The 18,563-nt window shown below is 41.5% G+C and overlaps 1 protein-coding gene across 2 annotated transcripts; it reads right to left on the minus strand.

Moving 5' to 3' along the window:
* Positions 1-5,733: 5,733 nt before the first annotated feature.
* LOC133845810 (uncharacterized) lies at positions 5,734-16,905 on the minus strand. 2 transcript variants are annotated; one of them, XM_062280387.1, is made up of 6 exons: positions 16,571-16,905; positions 9,374-10,355; positions 7,409-7,787; positions 6,723-7,343; positions 6,240-6,580; positions 5,734-6,173 (listed from the first exon to the last, which is right to left on the minus strand). In XM_062280387.1, exons 2-6 carry the CDS (start codon positions 10,265-10,267, stop codon positions 5,976-5,978), a joined length of 2,433 nt encoding a protein of 810 aa, XP_062136371.1. In that variant the 5' UTR covers positions 10,268-10,355; positions 16,571-16,905; the 3' UTR covers positions 5,734-5,975. The 2 variants fall into 2 exon arrangements, with proteins under 2 accessions (XP_062136371.1, XP_062136379.1); XM_062280395.1 differs by having other exon boundaries at positions 9,374-10,358.
* Positions 16,906-18,563: the final 1,658 nt, after the last annotated feature.

Here is an 18,563-nt window from a genome sequence, read left to right on the forward strand (position 1 = left end):
ATCTACCACAAAATGAAATGTTGCAAACGAGTCCACATAGTTGTTATACCCTTCGCTCGCATAGGGAACACAAGTCGTAAATAGTCGTATCGGCAAATCGTCAAATTGGCTTCGAAATGCATAATTTTTGGTCGTTGGTATCGTTGATATCGATTTACATTTTTGTCGCTGGTTTTTGTGGCTAATAATAAAATCAATAAACGCACACAACACTGCCAACTGCAGCAGCAACAGCAAGCTGCACAGATCTATAATACGACGACTGAGTATGCTATGCTATAATGCTATAATATAGGTAGTTAGCAGTCCGAATAGTAGTCGAGTAGTATTCGCTTTTGATCGCCTGCTGTGGTCGTCGAAAGAGTTGCGCGTTGTTTTTTGAAGGCGACATTTAATTGCCTGCCTTTGAGATTTTGGAGATTTTGTGCGTGGTTCGCTTTGCTCTACTACTACTACTCTTAAAATATTGTTGGTTTCTTTGGGGTCTTAAGCCAGTCGCCAGCTTTTCTGCTATGCAAAAACAGTCTTTCCGAGTAGCTGCGCTGTAATTTTTTGTCACTAGGAAATGGTTTATGTGACTAGCCTCAACTCTCTCGCTCGCTCGTTTGCTCTGTGAGTTGGCCGACTTTTAATTTAAACAGGAAATTATGAATGTTGACTGCAATTTGTTTATGCAGCTGCTGAGTCACATGCCAAGGCTCCCTCCTTGCTTGGCCGCGCAATCATTTAGCTCTACTCAAGATTTGCCCCGATATTGAACTCGAACGCAAATATATGCTTCGATAAAAGTTAATTGACTTTGCACTCCGAGTATGTTTCTTGCGATCTATTTTGATGGCAAATATTTCACGCTAGGAACACCATTCAGCAGGCGTGTTTCTTAGCCACAGAACCTTGTCAGGCATCATTAGCTCGCTCGCTTGCATTGGCTGACCAGGCCAAGAAGGCGCCCAAGACCAAGTCAGGGTCTTGTCGACAAGCTGCAATGCAATAATTAGTCATGTGCAGCGACTGTCACAGCCCCCAATGAATGAGTTGAATGAGTTGAGTGACTGACAGATGTCCTATCTAGCCTACAACAATAATACAGTATTCCGTTCTCTTGGGCACAATGAGTAAATTGCATTGTAAGCTCCGTTCCATGGAAGGTTGTTAGTCATTGATATGCCGCACCTTCGACCCAACGGACATGTGTATAGCATGTCATAGCATCCAGGTTGCGGCTGCTGCTGCCAACTTGTCATTGTCTGAGGAACAATTGAACAGCTGAAGTCAAAGTCGAAGCTGATGCTGAGGCTGGTTAAGGTATTGGTCTTCATTAGGTTTGTCCATATCGGGGTCTGCTGATACAATAGCTCTCTGGCCGTAGCCATATTTCATTTCATCTTTCATTATAATTGTATCTCTCTCTCTGTGGTGCTGTAAATTGCAATCCAATAAAATTCAGGCTGCTGGCCACTAATGAGCCAATCTCTACTCTTGTCTCCTCCGCTCATTAGGGGCAAAATCAGCATACTCACTGGCTTTGTGCATACCCTGTGATTGACTATGGCTGATGGACATATTTATTTATCTCACTGACGACTGGTTAAGCAACTTGAACTGGGCCATTTGATACGCATCTTTATGGGGAGTACATAAAAACATTCTATGGCTCGTGTTAACAATATTAGATGGAAGTTTTGTCACTTAAATACCGCGTAGAGAAGTTACCAGTAAAGGTTGCTCAGCTGCAAGTTGGGAAATTTGATCTAAACTTTTATTTGGGGTGCCTTACTAACTAACTGCTATTAGTAGTAGGAAGTAAACCTTCCTTTATCTTCAACTTATTCATTGCTTATGCACTGCAGGGTATCTTGCGATCGATCAGACCAACTCAACTGTCGCATTCCCGCTTGTTTTTCTAACTCGTGAGTGTGCCACATTTTGTTTCGCCAATCCCTTGCTTCGTTGCTCTCGTGATCAATTCCAGCTTCAGCTTGAGTTCGAGCTTTGAGCTGGCCAATTAATTACCCATTGGATGGGGAGGGAGGGGAGTCAGGCCAGGCGGGGGGCAAACGACAAGCAGCTAAAAAGTCGGTAAATCATTTTGAACTTGACATTCAAAAAGCAAATAGTTGCTGTTGTTGTAGCAACTATCTATAGAGGGGAGGAAGCGGGAGCGAGGTCAGGTAAAAACTATGTTCGAAACTGGATGAAAACAACTTGAAGTCGCAACAACAAGGTAGAAATACAGACAGACGGACAGATTCGGCCAGTTAGCGATGATTTAATGAGCATTTATGCAAATCAGCAACGAGCGAGAACGCATCCTGTTGCCTGTCATTATCCTGTTGACCAACTCTATCCAACTTTCTGCTGCTTACAGTGGTTGTAAAGCACTCGTAAATCATTCAGCTCGGACGTTTTTTTCGTTGTTTGGCTTGTTTGCATTGCGTCAGGCGGAGTGAGCTCTGAATGCGCTGTACTTTTGCCATTGTCTTTGAGTGTGGGCAGCCTGTCAAATCACACACACTCAAAAACACACACACACACACGCAGATACCCACTGAAGTGTGTGTTGCGTGGCAGTCGAAAACACTTTTGAGCTGCAATCAGGCGTAAAAAGATGCTGCCCAAAAGCAATTTTCACTTTGTGTGTGTGTCGATTTTGCTTCATTTCTTTGCCGCAATCCCTGGCCAGGGATGCAAAGAAACAAGGGAGAGAGAGAGAGAGGGAGAGAGAGAGGGACTCAGCTGAGCCAGCGGCACATTCCGCATCTATTGCGCCTCATCAATTTTGCAACAATGCGACAGGAGGAGACACGACAACGCAACTCAGCTCAGCTCAGCTTCTGTTGCTGTTGCTGCCTGACGACGTGACAAGCTGCTCACAATGAAACAATTGACTGTCTGTCCATTCCAGTCCGTCTGCGTCTGTGTCTGCCTCTGAGATAGGGTCTTAGTTTTTGGGTCTGGCTACACATTTGACAATCTCTGGTTGCGGTTGCCGGTTTCCCTTCGATTTTGATTATTGGGTCTGCCTTTTGCTGCTTTTTGATTTTGGATGTTGATGTTGTGTTGTGTTTTTGCCAGTCGTTTTTCCTTGCGGTTAGCGCGTGAAATCAATTGGAAAATGCACCTAATGATTTTCTCCGATTCATGCGCTCTTTAATGGCCCACAAAACTGTACTCGAGTGGCCGCTACGACTATGCAAATCTCAGTGGGAAAGTGCCACGCCCATTTCCTTGGTGTAACAACTGTCGCTAAGGAATGCGATAAGTGTATCGTCAGTATCATCATTAAGAGCACCCCGGGGCCTAAGACAGCAACAAAAGGGTGCAGCCTTAAGGGTTGTCTGCTCCTTCTTCGATCCCTTGAATGAATGACTCCTTAGACGCAGTTCTCGTCCTGCTGGCATAATTATGTCAACTTCTTGAAGTGCCGACATTGCCAGCGCCCTTTTAAATCCACTTTTAGATCGGGTTCTCTGTCCTTGGGCGGAAGTACGCCGATCGCAATTTAAAAACGATCAAGCGTAACTATGAACACGTAATTACGGGTGTGTATTTAGAGCACACGACGGGACATCGTCAGCGTCTTAAAGGATATATTGTATCGAAAAAGGTCAGCCAAGGGTGGCAGCTCAAGAGTTGAGGTTGTCTGATAGCAGTCGCTAGGAATTCGATTCAATAATGTTGCTGGTTGATTGACGGGTCAACTGTGAACTTGAGGGTTGAGTTTCCCTGCTCAAGGTGACGAGTTGAGCCAGTGCTGTACTTTTGAAGAGTGAGTTTGCTCTGAGGTCAGTCTGAATACTTCATTTAAAGATGCCAGTCTAAGCACTTTCATCTCTTTAAAGACTAAAATTGCTATCTAAGCATCTTTATAACTTAGGTTCACTTTGGGCGAAACTAAGTTTTTCTTAAATTCAGTTAAAAAATTGAGTCAGATCAGTGACTATTCAATGCTCCATTTAAACTTGAAGTAACCCAAAAGGGAGCAAGCATAAGTTTGAACAACAAATACTTCTGTCCCCTGTCAACTTTGCTGAATTAAAGCCTTAAATTCCGTTTGCCGAATATTGTCGATAGGGAAAAGTAAAGGTCACTAGATTTGGGTTGAAGCAGTCGCTTTCTGCCAGCGCTCTTTCCATTAATTTTATGGCCTGGTTGGGCATAGATAACAACACCTTCATATGCTCACATATGGCCCCGGCACTAGGATAAAGCGGCGCCCCAAATGGTCCATTACAATCGGCTCCATTAACAATATTGGTAAGGGTTCAGGCCAGGCCAGAAAAGGGTACTAAATGAAAATTATGCGTGTGCCCCACTCAACCACTGAACCACTCAACTACACTCTACTGACAAGGGCGAAAACTGAAACTGTATTTGGTCCTGCGACAAGGCGAGTGAAATTGTAAAAGCTTTTAATGCCCACAAAATGACTGTTGCTTTCCTTTCGCTTTCGGGTTGTAAGTGAGATTTTGGGGAGGTAGCTCAACGCCTCCCTCCCTCTGTTTCTCTCTCACAGTGCGCCCTTTTTTTTAATGCGCTGAAAAATTGTAGAGAAAGAGCTGAAATCAGCACGCAGATGAAACGATTAATATCACTTAATTAAGGTGAAAATTTAGACGAGCGACAGCTGTCAAACGTATCAAATGCCAAGCGAAACCCAAAATTACGAAAAACTGGAAAAAACACCCAAAAGTAAGTTTTAGTTTTTTATCCCATTTCGCAGTTGCAATTTCTGATGCAATTGCGCATGAAAGTTATCAGGTTTGGGATTAGGGATTGCTGAAAACATATATTAATAGTTATTGTCATTGTGCAGAGTGAGAGAGGGACGACAGGGCAAACAGCATAAACGATGGGACGACACGACGACAGGACAACAGCAATCAAATCGCATTTGGCGTTATGCCAAAAGCGGATTTCTGATGCCAATCAATCAGAAAATAGCCCTAAAAAAGGTTTCTTTTTTTCTCTATGTTTGTGTGTTGCTTTTGTGCCTGGGGGTGAAATCAAAATGCATTTAACTTCTGTGGTTCAGCTTGGGATGTGCCTGGGCCTCGTGCTGCTGCTCAGATTACGCTTTTTGGAACAGCCCCTGTGCGAAATTGTGAGCTGCATTCGAGTTCGAGTTGTCTGAGTTGCTGTCAACATTCAGTCAACCGACGGGGAGGCAATCGGGGGGAGAGACTTGGAGTGACTGCAATTTAATCTGCATTCGCCTGGCCGAGAGCTCATTGGACAAGTGCCTTGTCGTTTGTTGTCTTCCGTGTTGCATTCGTGTCAGAGAGTTGAATGCGACTCGAGTGCCTGTATTGGCTTGCACTTCTATTCACTTTGTAGACCAACCGAGTGAGTGAGTGCGTGTGGGTGAATGTCTCTAATGCATTCAGTCAGTCAGTTAGTCAGTCAGGCGAGCTCCTAATGGCTCCATGCGATATCGATAACAATGGGCCTGTTAATTGAATGACTTTCGGTGCGTGGGTTGACGCAACTCGCACTCATAAATCGAAGGTCGCCGTGAAATTGTAATGCGCTGCAGAGTTTAATTGTTTTTCACTTTGATTTGAAATGAATTCGAATAGAAAGACCCTCAATAAACAATAGCTCTGCTCCTGGCAAGGTTGTCACTCACCTATTGATGTCAGACAATAGCTACTTCTACCTACCAATTATTGTAGCTAAGGTCTCTCTTTCTCTCCATCTCCTGTTTTGTCTTTTGTTTTTAACTACAAAACTTATCTTTATTATTGCTAAAATACACACAAAAAATATTATACATTCCGGTTACGGTCTGCAGTTGGTACATAAAAATAGTCAAACAATCTACTAACAACTTAAGGTCTAGCCAATTATCATACACATATCATATATAGATAGATCGTAGATACGAAAGATACAAAGAAGTAGAAGAGAGATATACAAGTAGACATAAATAATAATATACGTTCATTTTGAAGTCCACAATAATGTACATTGTCCTAAGACTTGGGCTTTCGACTTCGATTGGGATTTGGCCGCGTTGCACGTCGCGTCGTCGTCGTTGTTGTTTGTGGCAACATTGTTGTGGCTGCTGTGGTGATTGTGGTGGCCTTCAGAGTTGTCGTCGACAGCCTTGCACTGGGTCGCTCTCTGTAGACGCACATAATCTCGTCAGCAGCATCGGGACAGTCCACTTGCTGTTGCGGTTAAAAATGGGATTGAATTGAGGGACTTTTCTTTAGGGGATTTTTTCCTTGACTCACCTTGTCGCACAGCTGATCGACGGTGATGCACTTGCCACTCACGCAGCGCAGTTCGTGGGGCTGACAACGTCCTGGCGCTCTTGTGATCAATGAGCTGTCTGTGGTGCTGGTTGTCGAACTGGGGGGACTGCCAGTGTTGCTGATCAGCTGATCGGTGAGTCGCTCCCTTTCCCGCTGCTGAGCTAGGGCTGAGGGAGGAATGGCGCTGGCACTTCGAGTAGGCGCGGTGGCTGTGGGAATGCTGAACTTGCTTGTGGTGCGATTGGCGCGCTGCGATGAGTACTTGAACTTGGTCTCCGAGTCGCTAGTCATCATGATCTCTTTGCTGTCCCGAAAGTTCACTAAGGAGGGGAGCACAAATAATGAGGTTTGAAGATAAAGTTTCGTCCTTATTGTTGTAGTTATAATAGTATAAATTATTTGAAATTAGAGCTCCGCTTGTTCTCAGTAGAACTGAGGCAAAGGCCTAGATCCTTCACTTACCAAACCCTTTGGGTCCGCCAGCAGCTGTTTCCTCTGCGCTGGCATTCACCGGAGCAACAACAGCAGCAGCTTCTGGGACTGGAGCAGCCACCTGATGTAGTTGGAACTTGGTCTCGGTGCCAGCTTCTTCATCTGTGGTGGCTGTGATGTATGTGTAGAGCTTCTCGTTGGTTTCATTGGGCGACAGGAAGCTGGCGTAAGAGAAGATGCGGGGAAAGGCGTTTAATTCCGCCTCGTCGAAAGGTTCGCTGTCCCCAGAGCCAAAGTTGTCGCAATCCTCCTCGTCGCTGGCATCGAAGCAGTCGTAGTTGAGATCACAGCGCAACTGCTCCGAGATGCACTTCTCGTTGGACCGACAACGAAACTCCTCGTGCTCACACACCAGGCACTGTTCGTCCTCGTCCTCGCCCCCGGCACAATCCTTAATGTTGTCACACTGCCAAGTCTGTGGAATGCAGCTGCCGTCGTGGCACTGAAACTCGTTGCCATAGCAATAGTCGCGTCTGCGCGTGGGATCCTCGCACTTGTGGGTCTCATGGGCATCCGGATATTGGCTGCAGTCGAAGAGTTCGCTCAGCTGATCCGAGTTGGCAATCGCAATCGAACAGGCCTCCAATATGGCTGCAGGCATGAAGAATTGCTTGATTAACAACGTCGGACTTTAGCATGGGTTGAATTTGAGTTACCTTTGCAGATGCGCCTACATGGCGGCAGCTGTCCAATGTGCGAGGGACGACACTCGGGCTCCAGGGCTGCGCAAATGAACTCCACAGCACGTGCCGAGCAGTTGGCATTGATGAGCTGTTCATACGCAGTCATGGCAGCGGTATCCCGCGGTGCTCCGTTCCCACTGCCATAGGTCAGATCATAGTCGAGCACGCCACGACACATGGGCAGAGCTGTGGAGATGCAGCCGACGACGCTGCCAATGTTGCTGCTCGACGGGGTCGTGGTCATCGCCTCCGTTGGCCTGCCACTGACCCCCGAGGGCGGCGGCAGCGTCGGAGACACGCGGGTCAACAGATGCACGTTCCCCGGGGGCGTCGACTGCGGCTTGGGCAGAAGCTGTGAAAAGAGTGTGGAAAAACAATTAAAGGAAAACTCTTGTTGAAAAGATTTCAGTAGAAGACTGAAAGGAATGAGTGTGGCAAGAATAACCTTGTACTAAAAACTGACACATTATCCAAAAGAATTCAGTTGCTAAATTATTAGTTTTTTATGTGTGAATACAAATTCAAGAAGAACAATGAACAATTTAAATTAATAGAGAAATTTAATATCAGGTTTCTAAAGTTGTTTGAATATTAAGTGTAGACGGAAGTTATTAGACTAAAAAGAAATCTGTCTGCCTTTCTCTCTAGAATGGTGATAAACAACAAAAGTAGAATCAATTAATGACAGACTGCAAAAACATCAGGAAGAAACCAAGTAATAAATTAGTAGCAAAAGTCTTGTTGTGAAGCTTATTATGTAAGAAGGTGAATATGAAATTTGAATTGTAAATTAAGTGTTTCTTTTCAAGAGGTTCTTCAGATTGCTAAGTGCTTGCATATTAAGTGGCCACGAAATTGTCTAGTTTAAAAGAAATGCTTCTAGCTTTCTTTCTGGCAAGGTTAACAACATCTTGAGAAAACAAGAAGTAAATTATTGGCAAAGTCTTTTGTGTTTGAATACATTTAATCAATAATTTAGTATTAGATGTGGTATGAATAATTTGAATTGTAAATTAACTGTTTCGTTTCAAGAAGTTCTTCAGCGGTCTAAAATTAAGTTGTGACATAACATAAGAGACTAGATTAAAAGAAATGCTTCTGCCTTTCTTTCTAGCAAGGTTAACCACAAACTAGGTAGTAAACATTGATGTTTAAATGGCAAACTGCAAACGTATCCGGAAGAATACAAGAGATAAATTGTTAGCAAGGTCTTTTTGTGAATGTCATTAATTACAAATTTAGTGTCAGAAGAACGTGGAATAGAAATTGACTGCTTTCAGGAAGAAATAAAGAAATGATTAGCAAATTTATTTTGAATCTAATTAATCAAGATTTTAATTTCACAAGCGGATCTTTTAGATGTTCTTTAGGTTTCTTCGAGTTATTAATAATATGTGCACGCGAAAGTATCAATATTTTTAGGAATGCACATAGAAAGATAATTTATAGACAACAAAGTATTAGCAAGCATTACATAAGGCAGACTCTAACGTTTTTAAAAATAATTGGAGGATAGTTTTTTTAATCCCAGGAGCTTTCCAAGTAAGCTCTTTGAGAGATTTTATAGGTGGTTTGGTACTCTAATACTTAAATGAGAAACAATGAATGCAAGAAGAAAAGTTAATACAATACAAAAGTCAAGAAGAATTTAATTTCAGGGTATAGCACCTCAGCTAGTTCCTTACTTAAGGATCTTGCGGTAGATGGCTGAAAGAAATTCCTTGATTGATTGATTGATTGATCGTAGTTATGAATGAATGAATGAAGAAAGAAACAAAAGTCAAGAAGAATTTAATGTCAGGGAATTGCACCTCAGCTAGTTCCTTACTGCGGTTTCTAGGCTGCTAGAAATTCCTAAGAATGATTGATCATAGTTGTGAATGAATGAATGAAGCATTAGTTAAGGCAGTAAATTAACAATTGGTGTTTTCTACTCACATCCTTGAGGAGTTGCAGCATGCGCTTGTCCTGTTCGATGGGCACTCCGAAGCTGTTTTGGTGTCCCGAGGTGAAGCGAATGCTGTCCGCGGGGAGCAGCACATCGTCGTAGTCCTCGTCGCCGCCCTCGAAGTCCGCCGAGTCGGCTTCGGTCACAGGCATCAATGTGGTATGTTCTCTGTGCGTGTCGATGGCTTTGAGGCGCGTGGATGCGTGCAACATGTTGCCATTCTCTGTGGTCGTGGTCAGCAGTGTTTCCGTTTTCGTATCTCCTTCGCGTTCCCTTTCCGTGGCATCCTCTTCAGTCAGTAGGTCCCAGTCGGTGGGCGATGAGGAGCTGCTGGCCACAGTTGCCTCGTAGCGACGTTGCAGGAAACGGGCTCGGGCAACGCTGACATCGTGCAGCCAGAGGCAGTAGGTGATCAGGCCGAAGAAGAGCAGCACGCTGGCCACAAAGATGATGGGCCAGCGCAGATACTTCCAGCGACAGGCGTGCTTCACAAAGCCCAGCATCATCAAGGGCGTGGGCTTCTCCTGCATTTGTCCACCCGACGCGTTGCCCGCACGATTCAGATAATAGTTGGCGGTCAGTGGATACTTGTAGCGTCGCACTTGCAGCTCGGCGAGTGTCTCGGGACTTCCGAGCATGCCGATGCGGTACTTTTGGGTGTCAGTCCAGCAGGAATCGTTGCTGCTGTTGCTTCTCAGTGTCGAAGCACGGGAATAATCATCGGCAGTTGAATCGTCCACAGTCTGAACGGTTATATTGAGACCGTGTGGATACTTTGTGGGCTGACGACGCAGTGCAGCAGCATTTGTAGTTGTTACTGTTGTTGTTGTTGTCTCATTAGACTGAGCGACGGCGGCATCTTCAAGCGAACTGTGTTTATTCATCTCCGCTCGCAGCTCGGCAGCTGATTCAGTTTAGTTTTTTTTTTGTTTTTGTTTTTCTGCTGGTGCCAAATGTCAATTGTTGCTCTGGCTGCTGGCAAAGATTACATAAGCAAAGGCAAACGGATAAAAGAGGGGTTCGAAGCGGGGCGGGGAAGTAATTGCTATTGTCTAGTGCCATTTGCTAATGTCAGACCGATCTCAGAGCAAAATCGGTCCGAAATCAACAGCTCAACTCTGAGCTGAGGATGATGTCGTCACTCTTGAGTTCGTCTCCTGCCTGGCGAATGCTTTTTCTTGTTTCGATTTATTTTGGGGAAAGGAAAGGAAATCGAATTGCAAATATGCCGTAGAAATAAAAATGAAAGTGCTGCTGGCAATATTTCATTTCCATTTGAAAGTTGTCACTCGACTTGCACTTGGTTTTAGTCGCTTCTTCAGTTACGCGATTGATTTTCCAACTAGCCCATTAAGTGCAACAAAGACTGTGACTAACCAATAATACTCGTAAAAGCCACGAAAACTGCGCGCTTAGCTTCTTCAAATTGCCGCAATTTGTGACTTGGAAGTTTCCCATCGGCAGTGGCTACTGCTTGAGGCAACCACAGCAATTGCAACCGCAGTAGATAATCACATATTGGATTGGCCCCCAGAAGGAGCATTGGGCAATAGTTTAGAAAGATTAAAATGAACAGCAAAATAGACAAGTGCGCACATTGGGCAATCGGACGAGTCAAGTTGAGGCTCCAATTGCAACTCCAGCTGCGCCTCTGCCTCTGCCTTTGCCTCTGGGCCAAGTCTATACGCTGAGCTGAGAGCATGCGCAACTTGCTGGCCAAGAAAACCAGCTGAAATTATTAGATACACTTGCTCATAAACAGCTTAATGGACTCTGGCAAACATTAAGTTGGCAAATAGTGATGTATTCAATAGTAGGGGGAATAAAATCAAATGGCGTTAAATAGAGAAATAAAATAACGTTAAAGTGCGGAGATTGTTTTTGACAATATTTTGTAGAATTGTGAAAAGAAGTGATGAGGTTCTTGTCTGTTAATTTCCTTTTAGCAACTTTACTTGTTTTCAATTACAATTTCAAGTAAAGAAGATTGTAATGTGAGATTCTTGAGAGAGAAGAGATACTTGGGAAAAATTTAACTTACTAAATTGAAGTGTAGTATTTAGTGAATACAAGTAAAAGGGAATCATCTATGTACTTTACTATTCCTTTATTTTTTATAGATTGCAATCGATGGTTTAGTTTTTTTATTAACTTAACTTCTTTCGACAACTTCCTTTTGAAAAAACAAAAGTTGTCAGTGACGTTGTATAGCCAACACTCTACTTAAACTCTCCCAAGTTCCCGCCAAGTTTGCAATTGATTTCGAGTTGTTCAACAAAGCTGGAGTACCCCAAAAGAAAAGAGTAAAATTTGCTGGCAAATCGCTTGAGCTTGGCGGCCACAGTTGGCTGAGTTGTTGAGGTTTCTTCTTCAGTTTCAGTTTCTGTTTCGTTTTCATTTTTATTTTTGGTTTTAGTTTGGATTTTCTTTGTCTGCCTGCTGCTGCTGTTGCTGGCTCAGCTTCTTCCTCGTCTTCTTGAGCTCGAGTCGATTCCCTGCTTGGCTGCTGACCTTTTCACTTTTGTTTTCATTTGCAGCCGCGCGCGTCTTGGCTCGTTTGGCTTGCCTGGTTGCCTCGTTGCCTGCCTGCCCTGGCGTTGCAAAGTGCGGCTTAAAGTGCCCCAAAGTGGCAAGTAGTTGCAGTGAGTTGTAAGCCCCAGCCTCAGCCCCAGCTGTTGTCCGTTCGTTGGTCGCTTAATGAGCTGCAGCAACAGCAGCTTGGCTATCAAATCTCAACTCGACGCCCCTTCACTTGACTCCCTCCTTTGCTTCTTTGGTTGGGGCATGCACTGTGCAAAATTCGCTGGCCAGTTATTAATAGCATTAGCTTCAACATCAGCTTTAGCTGTTAACTCTTTTTAGCTTGGCTTTACAGATTTGCTAAGGTCAGTTGTGTGGCGGGAAAACAGCTGCTACAAAAGGTCATAATAGCAATTGACGACTTTTGCTGTGAAGAACCTTGTTGTAGGGTTTCGCCTTGAGTCTTAAATGGGTGTAACACCTCTCGGACAATACGAGATTGCTCTCTTAATGTTGCCTCGAAATGGGGCCAACTGATGTGCGTGATCTGCGAGGGATTTTTAGCTTAATACAACTGGGAAATTAGTTCGTAAATAACTGACCAATTAAACCCCTTAAGCGTTGACTTTGTGAAAAAGTCAAAGTAGTGACTTAATCGTCTATTTCTATAGGATGAGGTGAGCAAGTGTTATTTATGTGCGGGCATTAAAGAAATTCATGAATAGCAAAGAAAAGAACAGGTCTGCGATCCACCAAAAAAAAGAGGTAGAAGTAGAAAAAACAAACATGTGTAATGGCGAACAAGTTTCTATTGCTCGTCAAATTCTTGACTAAGTCTGTGGAAACTTTTTCGATTGCCGCTCACCTGGCAGCAGCTGACTATAATAGTTGGTAGCTAGCATTGTGTGTACTAAGATAGTTGCTAGTGGCTAATTAATTGATATCTGAGTTGTAATATCTCGAACTAAGTGCTTCCATGTTTCGAATTTCGAATTTCGGGGGGAAGCTCATTTGGGCAACCATTAGAACACCTTTGAGCAATGGAGTTTACGCCTGAATGCCCGCTATTCACGGTTGTATTCACGGTAGTTGTATTCATAGACGTGGTTAGTGCAATCTTCAATCTCAAGTCGATCTATTGCAAAACTCAATTCTGACGGTCTATTCACACGTCAGTCGTTAGCTGGTTGGCTTTAGACGTGTTTCTCATTCGTATTCGCATTCGACCTATGCACCACATTCCTGACATGGCTGGCGACTAAATTGCATTGATTACACGAACTTGTTGCGGCATCAGCAGCAACAATAACAACAAGGCAACGACTCTTGGCAAATGCCAAGAGCTGCTTATAAGTTAAGTCATTTTGTTGGCTTTAATCTGCGCCACAAGGAGAAGCAGAGGCTGAGACTAAAACTGAGACTGAGACTCCAACTGCAGTTTATAGAAATAAATTGTTTATGCTTTTTGATTTTATTTGGGTAGCACGTAACGCTCTTGTCTAAGCATTTAAGTGTCTCTCTCTCAGTCTCTATCCAAGATGTGCGCGAGGTGAGCAACCACAGTCCACAGTTGGCCATTGAGTGTGTGTGTTGGCCAAGTTGCTGCCGTTGCGGTTGCAGTTGCAGTTGCAACCATCAGTGGACTCTGAGGCCAGCTGCCTCAGCTTCAGCTTCAGGCGGGTGGATTGCAGTTGTGTCTGTAGTTGTCTGACTTTGCTCATATTTGTGCATGTTACAATTTTGTAAAGTAATTTGCTAGTTGTCTGTCCGTCTGTCTGTCCATCTGTCGATTGCAACTACTTGCAGTGCAGAGCAGCTCTTTGGATTTTGCGATGCGTCATGACAGTGAATAATCGACAATAGAGCTACGATCGAGTGTGCCAAGGATGCTGCTGTTGCACTTGGGTTGAAGTTGGGAGTGAGAAAAGCGACCCAAATCAATTCTGAACTACTGACGCATGATTTGATTCGATTCAATTCGATTCGATCGATCATGACGCGAGGTGAACTTGCTGCACTTGGGGAGCAATCAAATGTTGTGCTTGTTATTCATAATCGATTTATCGATCTCAAGTACACAATGAGAATTCCACACATATTTCATTTGCGATCTCTGTCTCTGTATTCACTTGGCAATTTAATGTGCAATTTATAATCGAGTAATCGACTAACGATTATAAACAACTTGCTGCTGTTGCTTTTGCCGTTGCTGTTATGAAGTGCTAACGATGTTAACAAATTTTAGTATTAATCTAATGTGTGCTGAGTGGCATTAAAGATTGATTAAATAATCTTATGCAATGCACGATCTAAACGAAATATCACAGCAAACTCATTAGTTGCCAAAATAGAAACTAGTTCAATTCTTTACTGTTTCTAACTATTTTGTATGGAACTATTATTCATTTCATAGTATTAGTATAGACATATTATGAAACTATGAAATAAATAATAGTTCCATATAAGAATATTTTTTGGAACTGAAATCAGTTTCATATGATGTCTATACTATAGAGAATAGTTTCCAGTTAATTTAAGACAAATAGAGAAATCTCACGTTGCTTAACAAGATTAATAATGATTAAATAATCTTATTAATGCGCGTTCATTAGTTGCCAAAAAAAAAAACTATTTCAATTTTTCAAAGAATATTTGGTATATTGTATTTTGTGTGGAACTATTATTGGTTTCATAATATGTCTATAACATACAATAATAGTTTCAAGTTAATTAAGTAAAGCATTCAAGATTGTTTTATTAGTTGCCAAAGAGAATTAGTTCAATTTTTCAAGGTTCCATTTTGTTTGGAACTCAAATTTGTTTAATAAAATGTCTTTTCTATAAAAGAAAAGTTTTTTATGTGAATCTATTATCAGTTTCATAATATGTCTTTAGTATATGAGAATAACATAGTATGCAACTAAACTTAGTTTCATAATCTGTCGAAACTATATAAGAACATTGTTTCATAATATTTCTATACTTTATAAGAACAGGATTTTTCATGGAACTATTATTTGTGTCAAAATGTGTGTTGTATATAGGAATAGTATGAAACATAAATTAGTTTCTTAATATGTCTATACTATATGAGAATAGTTTCTACGTTAATTAAAGAAGAATAGAAAATCACACGTTTCTAAGACAAGGTGTTAGACGGGAATTAAAGATTGAATAAATAATCTTATTGATGCGCGCTTATTAGTTGCCTAAAGAACTAGTTCAGTTCTTTAAAGAACTATTGCGTATGGAGTTAGTTAGCTTCATACTATGTATATACAAAACAGTTTGGAACTAAACATAATTTCATAACATGTCAATAAGAGTAGTTTTTTGTATGGAATTCTAAGTAGTGTCATAATCTTTATACTTTATAGAAATATTATGGAACCAAATTTAGTTTCATAGTGTATCTATACTATATAGGAATACTGTGCAACTATTATATACGAATAGTATGAAATTAAATTTAGTTTTACTATGCAAGAATAGTTTCAAGTTAATTAGAGACGACTAGAAAAATCACACGTTTGCTTAGGCAAGGTGTTAGACAAGTTTACTCGCATTCCTCAGGAACTAATTCTAGTCGCTTTCAATGCAACATTTGCAACTTGTGTTGAATTATTCTGACGATATATATTCCGAACAGATTTACAAGTTTCCTTGAGCACAACATTTTATTTATTGCGAATTTCAAGTTGAGCATTCTCGACATAATAATATGTAGTTTAAGCGGGTATTAAATCTTTGTGGAGAACATTATGTTTGTCAGTTGTCAGCTTAATCTGAAGATTGACATTTTATTTAAATTCGAAATTCACATTTCAAAAGAATTAAAGATGATGATGTTGTCAATCTTCTAGTCGCGAGTAGTTGGCAACATTGCAACATGATTTTTAATGATCATCTTTAACACTTGGTCGACGCGTTCACCTGCTGTGTTCAGCTGTCGGACTCATTTAAATAGATTTGTAATTAATGCACGCCCGACTTGTTCACACACACACAGATATACACACATACACACAAGTAATAATAATGATCAGAGATCACACGAGAACCTCACACTTGAAGCTTTTCCACGGTTTTTAGTTTTCAGTTTTCTGTTTTCAGTTTTCAATTTGAGTTTAGATTCAAGTTTTGGGTCTTCTGCGGTTGCTACGAATAATCTTTTGTGAATATGAATACAAATGCGAGTGCACTTGGGTCTCACTTCTTATAGATGTTGCTGTTGCTGTTGTGGTTACTTTTGGCCATGTTTGTTGCCATGTTATATGTTAATCAACGTTGATTTGCAATTTTTTATTTAATTAATAACGCAAACTTCAAATATTTTCAACTTGTTATTGCAATTATTATGATTATTTCTTGATACTGCAGCTACAATAATTTGTTGTTGCTGTTGCTGTTTTTTGTTGTGTGTTTTAGTCGAAGTACGTTAATTGCAAAAGTCATAATTTGCATAAAATGTTGAGTCGAGTTGAGTTGAGTTGAGTTTGGCAAGCATCTAAACAGATGTGAGATATGAGATGCAGCGTTGTAACTTGCAGATACTTTTGTATCTCGAACTCTTGTCTCTGTCAATATTTGTGCACTTTAAAACTTTAAACTTTGCTTTGAATTCGATTCACACTGATTCCTCATACATTTTATTTCAACTCACGCACTTGTTGTAATTAGACTCACAATTGCTGTTGCTGCTATTTTTTTGATTAGCGTATATTTGTGTTTATTTGCTTTTTTTGTGGGGTAACACACGCGCGAGTCTGTTGGCCAAAAGCACCGCACGTTCGGCTGCCAAAAATACGACTGAAACCTTTGGTAGTTGGGCGATTTGCTTGAAGACGCCAAAAATGAGCATGCGCAGCAGCGACGCCAACGCTGACTGCGACTGCGACTGAGGCAGCGACAGCGAAGTCTCTTTGGAGATTTGGCTGTCGAATTCTTTCTTCTGCGCGAAGAGACTCTCGATGCGGCGCCTCACTCTCGATGTTGGAGTTCAGCTCCGTCTGACTTTCGGTTTCAGCTTGATTTCGTTTTCGCCTCGCCAAGCTTTGGACTCGACTGAGGTAGCGACCGAGACAGCGACTGAGACAGCGACTGAGACTGGGGCCGGCTTAAGGTGGAACTGAATCTGGTATTTGGCCAGCAAATAACGTAACGAACGTAAGCGAGTCTCGAGCTTGGCTTTGGCTCTCTCTCTTAGCTGTGTTTAGTTCTCTTAACTTGTTGTGTCTTGGCCACTTGGTTGCTTGGTTGCTGGTGCAGTTTGTTGCTGCTACTTTGCCTGTTTGAGCCCAGTTAAAGTCGCTTTTGGCCATTGTCACAAATGCCTTAATGCCGACATTTATGTTTAACTTATGATGCCATCTTTTGTTGCCAAGTGTTGTTGTTTGACTTATGAGTAGCGAGCTGCAGTTTGCTGTGCTTGGGATTGCCTGAAGTTGTTGTTGTTGCTGATGCTGTGGTTGCTCTTGCTGAGTGGGTCATTACAGCATTGTTGCTTTGTGACTCGATTCGTTGATGATGTTCGAACTGCACTGCGAAGCGTGCCCATGTCTCGACTCGACTCGAGAACATTTTATGTGCTGCTGCTTTTTATTTCTCATTTTCCTCGTTGCCAAACAAATATTTTTGCGCTGTTACGAAAAACATTGTGCATGCTGGGAGCTGAATGCCTGATGATGATGGGAGGAGGAAAAAAGGGGAAATGCATTGCGAAAATGTTGGAATTAATGGAAAGATATTTAGCTGCCTATTAGCAAGTAAAGTAATGTCTTTAATGTCACACCTTGCATGATTAACAACAGCCATTCGAAGAGACAACAATTTATTACGCTTCTAAGGTGTTCGAAGTGGGGAAAGGTGCGATTTATGCCAAGGCAGATGAAGTACTAATGTGAAGAGCTTTAAAATTTATATTCGTAATAAATATTTATTAGACATTGGAGTAGTAGTTGTTAGTTCAACTTCCTAGCTGAAGGATTTCCCAACTTTGGTATTTCTCATTTGGTAGCTATTTAAATTAGTGGATTTTAAACTTGATTAGTTATGTGATCTCTTCTTGTTTTGTTAATTAGTGAAGCTTTTCGTACACTCTTCTCTAAAGATCTTTTATTGCTTCCATTGGAGATTAAAATGTGAACTATATTCTTTCTTTGAATTTTGTATTCTTTTGGTTTATTTAGCATTATTCACTTTATTTGGTAGACATCATTTAGTATCTATTTAAATAAGTGGATTTTAAATTAATTTATTTAGTTCATATCTTATTGTTTCATTAATTAGTGAAGCTTTTCACGTACTGTCTTCTCATTACTTCGACTTCTACAGATAAATATCTTCGTTGACTTTCATTAAAAATTAAATTGTAGATTCACTTAATTTTGTATTCATCATTTAGTACTTTGCTTCAATGAGGGATTTTAAACTAAATTATTTAGTTCATCTCTCATTGTTTGATTAGCACTTCGAATTATCTTTTGTTAGGATATCTTCGATGACTTCCATTGCATACTTTAAGTTGTTGTATTCTTCCTTCTTCAATGACTTAATTTAATTGCCTTAAGAGTTGAAAGTTAACTTGCAACAAACACCTGCTCAACACTGCCTCAATCTGTGGATGTGAATCACAGCCAACATCCACTCAGATGCATTCAT

The sequence above is a fragment of the Drosophila sulfurigaster genome, chromosome 2L (genome assembly GCF_023558435.1).
Source record: "Drosophila sulfurigaster albostrigata strain 15112-1811.04 chromosome 2L, ASM2355843v2, whole genome shotgun sequence".
Classification (NCBI taxonomy): Eukaryota; Metazoa; Arthropoda; class Insecta; order Diptera; family Drosophilidae; genus Drosophila; species Drosophila sulfurigaster.

Bases quoted from the DNA above. Each gene is read 5' to 3' on its own strand.
- LOC133845810 (XM_062280387.1), bottom strand. From the start codon at position 10,267: ATGAATAAACACAGTTCGCTTGAAGATGCCGCCGTCGCTCAGTCTAAT. The intron at 6,581-6,722 runs GTAAGTGAAGGA...TCCCCTCCTTAG, and splicing joins TGGCGGACCCAAAGGGTTTG to TGAACTTTCGGGACAGCAAA. The intron at 6,174-6,239 runs GTGAGTCAAGGA...TAACCGCAACAG, and splicing joins TCGATCAGCTGTGCGACAAG to CAAGTGGACTGTCCCGATGC.